Consider the following 10331-nt stretch of genomic DNA (forward strand, 5'->3'; position numbering starts at 1 on the left):
TTGCTGGACATGACACATCTGGGAATGATAACACGTTCAGATGAAGCGAGGTAAAAGGCTGGTTTGCAGTGTAAAACCATACCACCTTTGCCACAATACTTGGTAGGCAGGCTACAGTCATTTCATCAACATTGAATTGTTAATTAACTGTTTCATATGTTGTTTTTCATCACATTAGTGGGTGACTGTCAATGCACCTAGATGGCAATCTAAACTGAACGCATCAATTTCAACTGTCAGAACATTCTCCAGGGTTCCTCTACACAGACCTATGTTGAGTAGGAAATGGACACACTGGTTGTCACATACTTTGGAGGCTCTGGAACAGATGGGTATAATGCAAAGATAAAGCAATGGGTTTAAACAGTCATAGTCACATACCCATGGTCAATCCTTTTCTGCAGTGGAAGAAGAGATAAAAAAAAATAAAGAAATAACAGAACAAAACACCACAAGCAAAAAAAGATGGCGCCAGAGAGGATGGCTGATGTTGTTTGTATCTTATCTTTTAACTTATTTTTGTACATAATGTTGCTGCTACCGTCTCTTATGACCAAAAATAACTTCTGGACATCAGAACAGCGATTACTCACCACTAGGGTTGCACATTTTGGGGAATATTCAGAGGTGGAAACTTTCCATAGGAATTAACGGGAATATATGGGAATTAACGGAAATACATGCTAATTAATATTAATTCCATTTAAATGGAGATGTTTTTTGCATTGGATATATTTACCATGTCATATGGAGACAGAAACATAAACCTTTTACCTTATCATAAGTAGACAATTGCAAATTATTAAATCCTTCCAATATAAATAAATAAATAAATAAAAATACTAATTGAACTTTACTTAAATGAGTTGACTTCACATGGGATGATTTCACTGAACAACAAAAGGGAATATTGAATGATCCCCAATGATCCATCGCATCTTCCAAAAACATTTTCTGTAAAATGATAGTCTAGAAACTAAAGCTTTGGTTGTCTTCCTCTCAGCCTTCCATGTCTTCTCCCCGGACCTCCTCAATGTCCACCTCTTGAACATCAGACTTGGAGGCCTCATCTTCACTGTCACTTTCCAACCTTGTTGAGGATGGCTCGTTGTCAGGCTCAAAAAGCCTCAAATTTGCCCGGATAGCCACCAATTTGTCAATCCTTGTATTGGTCAGCCTGTTGCATGCTTTGGTGTGTGTGTGTTCCCAAATAAGGACCAGTTAGCCTCTGAGGCGGCTGATGTTGGTGGGAGAATGATGAGGCAACAGGGGAAAGAGGCTCAGATCCACAAAGTACCTTCCACCAGGTGGCTGATGAGATATGTTGGCATGACTGCCATATTGCATCTCCCTCCCAAAGCCCTTGCTTGGAAGTGTACGTCGCCAGACTACCAAGAACCTTGCCCTTATCCAGGCCAAGGTGCCGAGACACGGTAATGATGACACCATAGGCCTTGTTGATCTCTTCACCAGACAGGATTCTCCTGCCAGCATACTTGGGGTCCAACATGTACGCTGCGGCGTGTATGGGCTTCAGGCAGAAGTCTTCACACTTTTTGATGTATTTCAGAACTGCAGTTTCCACTGCTTGGAGAAACAGTGAAGTGGGCAGGGCAGTACGGAGTTCTTCTCTTACATCTGTAAGCAGTCTGAACATCAGACAGGATGGCATTGTCTCTCTCAATCCATGCAATGGCTACTGCTATAGGTTTCAGGAGTTTCAGGCTGCTTACCACTCTCTCCCAAAATATCACATCAGCAGACTGTGATACGGACATTTCTTGAAGAGACTCCTTCCCCTCCAGAAGACGGTCAAACATGATGACAACACCACCCCCACGGGTGTTGCTGGGCAGCTTCAATGTGATGCTCTTATTCTTCTCACTTTGCTTGGTGAGGTAGATTTCTGCTATAACTTGATGGCCCTTCACATACCTAACCATATCATTCGCTCTCTTGTAGAGTGTATCCATTATTTTCAGTGCCATAATGTCCTTGAGGAGCAGATTCAATGCAAGAGCAGCACAGCCAATGGGTGTGATGTGAGGGTAGAACTCCTCCACTTTAGACCAAGCAACCTTCATGTTTGCAGTATTGTCTGTCACCAGTGCAAATACCTTCTGTGGTCCAAGGTCATTGATGACTGCCTTCAGCTCATCTGCAATGTAGAGACCGGTGTGTCTGTTGTCCGTTGTGTCTGTGCTCTTGTAGAATACTGGTTGAGGGGTGGAGATAAAGTTAATTATTCCTTGCCCACGAACATTCAACCACCCATCAGAGATGATTGCAATACAGTCTGCTTTCTCTATGATTTGCTTGATCTTCACTTGATCTCTGTTGAACTCTGCATCCAGCAAATTAGTACATAAAGCATGTCTGGTTGGAGGGGTGTATGCTCGGTGAAGAACATTCAGAAATCTCTTCCAATACACATTGCCAGTGAGCATCAGAGGTGAACCAGTTGCATGCACAACTCAAGCAAGACATTCAACAGCATTTCTCTGACTTTTTGTCAGAGGTTGCTTGTTGTGAGCGCCGAGGGAACTTTATGCACTTGGCCAGATGATTCTGCATCTTTGTTGCCTTCTTCACATATGATTTGGCACAGTATTTACAAATGTACACAGCTTTTCCTTCTACATTAGCTGCAGTGAAATGTCTTCACACGTCAGATAGTGCCCGTGGCATTTTCCTGTAAAGATAAGAAAACAAATGGTAAAAAAAAATCAAATACAATTCCATGTACAGATAAATAGTTAAGGAGTTAGATTAAACAAGATAAATAAGATAAATGTTTTAAAACGAAACATGTATGGAAACAGGTGAATTAACACTCCTCAGTTAGCAGGCTCAAACAAGCTAAAACCCATTTGGTAGCAAAGACTAACTAGCAGAAATTGTTAACAAGTTAGAAATTATTTAAACACACTTTGCTGTAGGCTACTATTTACTAGTTAACAAAAAAATCATGTCATATCAAATATATTCATCCAACTCAGTATTGGAATCAGAACTTACCAGAAAGCATGTAGTCCTTGGCTCGGACAGTATAGTAGTGTGGGCTCAATAGAATCTCATTACGGTGCAAAATCTTGAAAAATCACCTGTACATGTGATGGAAGAATACACTGTGCATGCAGAGGGTTGCAATTCCATTGAATTGGGGATAGTTTAACCAGAATATGCCACAAGACCAAGAATTGTCTTGTGTATCCCACAAAAAAAGGTTCACTGTTATGAGCTAACTTTTTTTATGAATTTAAGCAAAATTCCCCAGGCAAGTAGCACTGAAAAATGCATGAGAGCAACAGCTGTTCAGGATTACTGTGTGATCACGCTCTCCGCAGCCGACGTGAGTAAGACCTTTAAACAGGTTAACATTCACAAGGCCGCAGGAACAGACGGATTACCAGGACGTGTACTCCAAGCATGCATTGACCAACTGGCAAGTGTCTTCACTGACATTTTCAACCTCTCCCTGTCGGAGTCTGTAATACCAACATGTTTCAAGCAGACCACCATAGTCCCTGTGCCCATGAACACTAAAGTAACCTGCCGAAATGACTACCAACCCCAACCCCGAGCACTCACGTCTGTAGCCATGAGGTGCTTTGAAAGGCTGGTCATGGCTCACATCAACACCATTATCCCAGTAACCCTAGACCCACTCCAATTTACATACCGCCCCAACAGATCCACAGATGATGCAATCTCTATTGCACGCCACACTGCCCTTTCACACATGGACAAAAGGAACACCCATGTGAGAATGCTATTCATTGACTACAGCTCAGCGTTCAACACCATAGTGCCCTCAAATCTCATCACTAAGCTAAGGACCCTGGGACTAAACACCTCCCTCTGCAACTGGATCCTGGACTTCCTGACGGGCCGCCCCCAGGTGGTAAGGGTAGGTAACAACACATCCGCCACGCTGATCCTCAACACGGGGGCCCCTCAGGGGTGCGTGCTCAGTCCCCTCCTGTACTCCCTGTTCACTCATGACTGCACGGCCAGGCACGACTCAAACACCATCATTAAGTTTGCCGATGACACAACAGTGGTAGACTGTTAAATTAAATGTTAAATGTTAAATTTCACTGCTATGCGGACGACACACAGCTGTACATTTCAATGAAACATGGTGAAGCCCCAAAATTGCCCTCGCTAGAAGCCTGTGTTTCAGACATAACGAAGTGGATGGCTGCAAATTTTCTACTTTTAAACTCGGACAAAACAGAGATGCTTGTCCTAGGTCCCAAGAAACAAAGAGATCTTCTGTTGAATCTGACAATTAATCTGGATGGTTGTACAGTCGTCTCAAATAAAACTGTGAAGGACCTCGGCGTTACTCTGGACCCTGATCTCTCTTTTGAAGAACATATCAAGACTGCTTCAAGGACAGCTTTTTTCCATCTACGTAACATTGCAAAAATCAGAAACTTTCTGTCCAACAATGACGCAGAAAAATTAATCCATGCTTTTGTTACTTCTAGGCTCGACTACTGCAATGCTCTACTTTCCGGCTACCCGGATAAAGCACTAAACAAACTTCAGTTAGTGCTAAATACGGCTGCTAGAATCCTGACTAGAACCAAAAAATTTGATCATATTACTCCAGTGCTAGCTTCCCTACACTGGCTTCCTGTTAAGGCAAGGGCTGATTTCAAGGTTTTACTGCTAACCTACAAAGCATTACATGGGCTTGCTCCTACCTATCTTTCCGATTTGGTCCTGCCGTACATACCTACACGTACGCTACGGTCACAAGACGCAGGCCTCCTAATTGTCCCTAGAATTTCTAAGCAAACGGCTGGAGGTAGGGCTTTCTCCTATAGAGCTCCATTTTTATGGAATGGTCTGCCTACCCATGTGAGAGACGCAGACTCAGTCTCAACCTTTAAGTCTTTACTGAAGACTTATCTCTTCAGTAGGTCCTATGATTAAGTATAGTCTGGCCCAGGAGTGTGAAGGTGAACGGAAAGGCTGGAGCAACGAACCGCCCTTGCTGTCTCTGCCTTGTCGGTTCCCCTCCTCCCACTGGGATTCTCTGCATCTAACCCTTTTACAGGGGCTGAGTCACTGACTTACTGGTGTTCTTCCATGCCGTCCATGGGAGGGGTGCGTCACTTGAGTAGGTTGAGCCACTGACGTGGTCTTCCTGTCTGGGTTGGCGTCCCCCCCCCCCTTGGGTTGTGCCGTGGCGGACATCTTTGTGGGCTATACTCGGCCTTGTCTTCGGACGGTAGGTTGGTGGTTGTAGATATCCCTCTAGTGGTGTGGGGGCTGTGCTTTGGCAAAGTGGGTGGGGTTATATCCTGCCTGTTTGGCCCTGTCCGGGGGTATCATCGGATGGGGCCACAGTGTCTTCTGATCCCTCCTGTCTCAGCCTCCAGTATTTATGCTGCAGTAGTTTATGTGTCGGGGGGCTAGGGTCAGTCTGTTACATCTGGAGTATTCTCTTGTCTTATCCGGTGTCCTGTGTGAATGTAAATATGCTCTCTCTAATTCTCTCTTTCTTTCTTTCTTTCTTTCTTTCTTTCTCTCGGAGGACCTGAGCCCTAGGACTACCTGGCATGATGACTCCTTGCTGTCCCCAGTCCACCTGGCCATGCTGCTGCTCCAGTTTCAACTGTTCTGCCTGCGGCTATGGAACCCTGACCTGTTCACCGGACGTGCTTGTTGCACCCTCGACAATTACTATGATTATTATTATTTGACCATGCTGGTCATTTACGAACATTTTAACATCTTGACCATGTTCTGTTATAATATCCACCCGGCACAGCCAGAAGAGGACTGGCCACCCCTCATAGCCTGGTTCCTCTCTAGGTTTCTTCCTAGGTTTTTGGCCTTTCTCAGGAGTTTTTCCTAGGGAGTTTTTCCCAGCCACCGTGCTTCTTTCACATGCATTGCTTGCTGTTTGGGGTTTTAGGCTGGGTTTCTGTACAGCACTTTGAGATTTCAGCTGATGTACGAAGGGCTATATAAATAAATTTGATTTGATTTGATTTGGTAAGCCTGATCACAGACAACGACGAGACAGCCTAAGGAGGAGGTCAGAGACCTGGCCGTGTGGTGCCAGGACAACTACCGCTCCCTCAACGTGATCAAGACAAAAGGAGATGATTGTGGACTACAGGAAAAGGAGGACTGAGCACGCCCCCATTCTCATCGACTGGGCTGTATTGGAGCAGGTTGAGAGCTTCAAGTTCCTTGGTGTCGACATTACCAACAAGGTCCAAGCACACCAAGACAGTCGTGAAGAGGGCACAACAAAATCTATTCCCCCTCAGGATATTGAAAAGATTTGGCATGGGTCCTCAGATCCTCAAAAGGTTTTGCAGCTGCACCATCGAGAGCATCCTGACGGGTTGCATCATTGCCTGGTATGGCAACTGCTCAGCCACCGACCGCAAGGCACTACAGAGGGTAGTGCGTACGGCCCAGTACATCACCGGGGTCAAGCTTCCTGCCATCCAGGACCTCTATACCAGGCAGTGTCAGAGGCAGGCCCTAAAAATTGTCAAAGACTCCAGCAACCCTCGTCATAGACTGTTCTCTTTGCTACCACATGGCAAGCGGTACCGGAACGCAAAGTCTAGGTCCAAGAGGCTTCTAAACAGCTTCTACCCCCAAGCCATAAGACTCCTGAACATTTAACCAAATGGCTTCCCAGACTATTTGCATTGACCCCCCCCCCCCCCCCTTACGCTGCTGCTACTCTTTGTTATTATCTACGCATAATCACTTTAATAACTCTACCTACATGTACATATTACATCGACCAAACGGTGCCCCCGCACAGGTACCACTTGTATGTAGCCTCGCTATTGTTATTTTACTGCTGCTCTTTCAATTATTTATTACTTTTATGTCTTATTCTTATACATTTTTGTTGACATCGTTTTTAACTGCATTGTTGGTTGAAGGCTTGTAAGTAAGCATTTGTTGTTGTATTCGGAGCATGTGACAAATAAAATTTGATTTGAAGACCAGAGAGAGCAGCAGGAAGTGTCAGGAAAGTAAGAGGAGGAGAATAAAAAGGAAATCACTGGAGAAAAAGTGGAACAATAGACATACACGCGTCCAAAGGAGGATGTTGAAACCAGAACGAGCCAAGAGCCAGTGACCCCCAAACACACCAGACAAAGGAGACCAGACATCTGCTCCCAGATTACACCAGACAGTGTGTTTAAAAACAAGCTTAAAGGCCCAGTGCAGTCAAAACGTAATTTCCCTGTGTTCGATTTACCCTCACTGGACAGCTTTATTATGTACACCCATCTAGTATCAGGTCGGACCACCCTTTGCCTCCAGAACAGTCTGAATTGTCGAGGCATGGATTCTACAAGGTGTCGGAAACATTCCACAGGGATGTTAGTCCATGCTGACGCGATGGCATCACACAGTTGCTGCAGATGGTACATTCATGCTGCGAACAGCCCATTCCATCTTATCCCAAAGTTGCTCTATTTGGTTTGGTACTTAATTGACAACCAAAAATGATTTGATATTGAGATAAAACGTTTGCATTGCTGCTAGCATACTAGTAGATAACGCTAGTTAGTTTTGTGAGCCAATGCTATCTCTAACTCCCTTCATACTTAATGCAGAGACATACTAAATGTATCCATGAATTCATCGGACTCTGGGGAAGTAGATAAATGGATTCAATGCCAAAATCCCGAAGTATCCCTTTATGTCCGATAGCGTGGAAGCAGTGGAGGCTGCTGAGGTGAGGACGGCTCATAATAAATGGCCAGAACGGAGCAAATGGAATGGCATCAAACACAAGGAAACAATGTGTTTGATACCATTCCAACAATTTCACTCCAGCCATTACCCTCAAGCCCATCCTCCCCAATTAAGGTGCCACCAACCTCCTGTGTGTGGAACACTGACTGAACATCCCAATGTTCCCTCTAGGCTCTACATACACTAACACCACACACTGTTGGTGACGTCACTTGTCAAAACTACATTCAATCACACACACAGGTATCATAATTATGTCATTTTGTCCATAATATTGTTTAGCCTGTGTACATCCATAATTCTATCCATATTTAGCCATGTATATTTCTTGTTGCGCTTGTCCACAGAGCGACCAGACAAGACATCTGGTCCCAGATTAGACCAGTGTGTTTAAACGCAGAGGCTTAAGACCTGGAACACAGACGGTTGAGACAACCGATTAGGCTACTCAACTTCAAACCCACAGTCACCGTCATATACTGGCTGTACATCCTATAGGACGAAAGGTGTACAAGTGGGCATTGGGGGAAAAGCCAAATACTTGCATTGCATTATTGTAAGAATCAGCTTTTCGCAGAATTGTATAAATGAAAGAATATCTAGTAGACTTTGAAGTCGTGAATGTTTTTTTCAATGCAAACTTAACCTGCTCGCTCTGACGTGTGCTTGGGAGAAGGTGTGCTGGCAGGCCAAAACAAACATTTTGGTTAAATTCAATCAATAATATTAGAGGGAGATCTACAAACAGGTGATTCTAATTCCTCTTCTTTCAACAACACCGTTTCCCAGTAGACTATCATCGCGGGTGATGTCAAGTCATCTTTAGCTCAAATCTGAGACCAAAATACTTCAGCCATCAGCTGTGATGATTCCCTCCTCTGGTCATTTGCCAAGGAAAGGCATCAACTTGGGGAGGTGTCGGCTACTTGCCTCAGTAAACTGGTGCTGGTCAACTCAAAACTGAACTGTGTCAAGCAAAGACTTGGTGCACTGGGCTCAAAGTTACAAGGTGTTCTTGTTTACCTGGGCTAACCCTACTTTGACTTTCTTGGCCAAAGCTCTATCAGAGTCTGGTCAAATGAATGTATTCTCAGACCAACTAAACAGCATCCATCCCCTGTAAACACTAGTCATACTTACTAGGGATATAATATGTAAATGCTCATATTTTACATCAATTATAATTAACATAAAACACGCTAATGGAGGACTCCTGACCCAGTGCACGGAAATAATTCCACAAGGGCATAGCCAAGATGACTGTGAAAAATATCCAAGTGCATCTAAAATGGGCATAGCAGGCAAGGCAATCCTTTAACGTCAAATCATATGAGTACATGCATGAAACATTGAAGGATAATACATGCGTTTATGAATGATTTATTTAAGAGCTAAGAGAAACGTGACTGAGTATAGGATCTACTTACTGAGTCGTAGTCGGAGACTAAGCCAACTCCTTTGAGGTGACTTGTGCTGTAGAACTGAATTCATGGTCCACTTGCTTGGAACCATTTAGTTCCTATTCTTGGTTCTTATGCTGAAAATCCCCCAATATCAATGGTTGGTCATCTTCCTGTCTGTTCTCAAGTCAATGGTGGTAGATTCCGATGGTCTTGTCTTGAAGTTTGAATCTAACTTGAATGTGCCATTTTATCACTCTCCGTTTCGCCTAGGTGGCATCATCTTTATGATCGCTCCCGTAAAACACATAATAATGTTCTATATTGGAGCGCTCCCCGGGATCGACGTTATTTGTAGATCAGTTTGAACGCAAACAACCTGTTACAAAAAACAATCCATTGAAATAATAATCCAACCGTGACAAACTAACCTGTTACACGATTGGCTGACTGGTGCAGAATATGTCTCATTCAAGGTAATAAACACCGCCTAATTAAAGGTCAATTCTCCAATATGGCAAATTGGACGCCGCTGTTTTTGTTTACTCCGCTATGCAGCAGTAACCTGTTGCTTCACGAAAAGCATTATCTTCGTCGTCCAGGTCCGAAATATCATATTTGCCCAATCACCACCGTAGCGTTAGTCCCTCCCTCTCACCCGCTCACTATACACTTTGTTTTAATCATCGGTTATTGCATGGGTGAAGCACGCGGGCTACTCTGTTGCAATTTTGGCCACTGACTTCTTCGTTGCTTTCGGCAAAGCACTTGAGGTCGGACACATACTCCCCGCCAAGTATCGTCGTCTGTCCCTCCACTTTTCAACCATTAAAAGCATTTTCCATTCATTCAGGCTACCTTATTTTCTTTCCCTTTACAAGTTGGCATTACGTTGCAGCTAGGGGCGCCATAGTATGAAAGTCCATTATACTATCTCAAAATGTAAAGGTACTAAATCGACATTTTTAGATACATTGGTGAAAATGTCGAGATACTAAGTCGACATGTTTTAGATACGGTTAAGTCAACATTACCAGAAACGAACAAAACATGTTTTTTATAGTATACCATAATTATAGACAATGTTTCTTCATTTGTAACTTTGTGCTGTGATTTCAGAGGTGGCACCACAAGTCCCAGAGTTGGGGAGAGAGGTGTTTTCCTGGTGCCCAG

At 43.9% G+C, this 10331-nt stretch overlaps 1 protein-coding gene across 1 annotated transcript in view; it reads right to left on the reverse strand.

The window, feature by feature from the left end:
- plekhg5b (pleckstrin homology domain containing, family G (with RhoGef domain) member 5b) overlaps positions 1-9748 on the reverse strand; it is a 79287-nt gene extending 69539 nt beyond the window's left edge. The window contains exon 1 of the mRNA XM_029722722.1: positions 9186-9748. Coding sequence (XP_029578582.1) covers positions 9186-9270 — 85 coding nt within the window. The 5' untranslated portion in view covers positions 9271-9748. The remainder of the gene's footprint in view (positions 1-9185) is intronic.
- Between the last annotated feature and the right edge of the window lie 583 nt (positions 9749-10331).

This window comes from Salmo trutta, chromosome 30, assembly GCF_901001165.1.
Source record: "Salmo trutta chromosome 30, fSalTru1.1, whole genome shotgun sequence".
NCBI lineage: Eukaryota > Metazoa > Chordata > Actinopteri > Salmoniformes > Salmonidae > Salmo > Salmo trutta.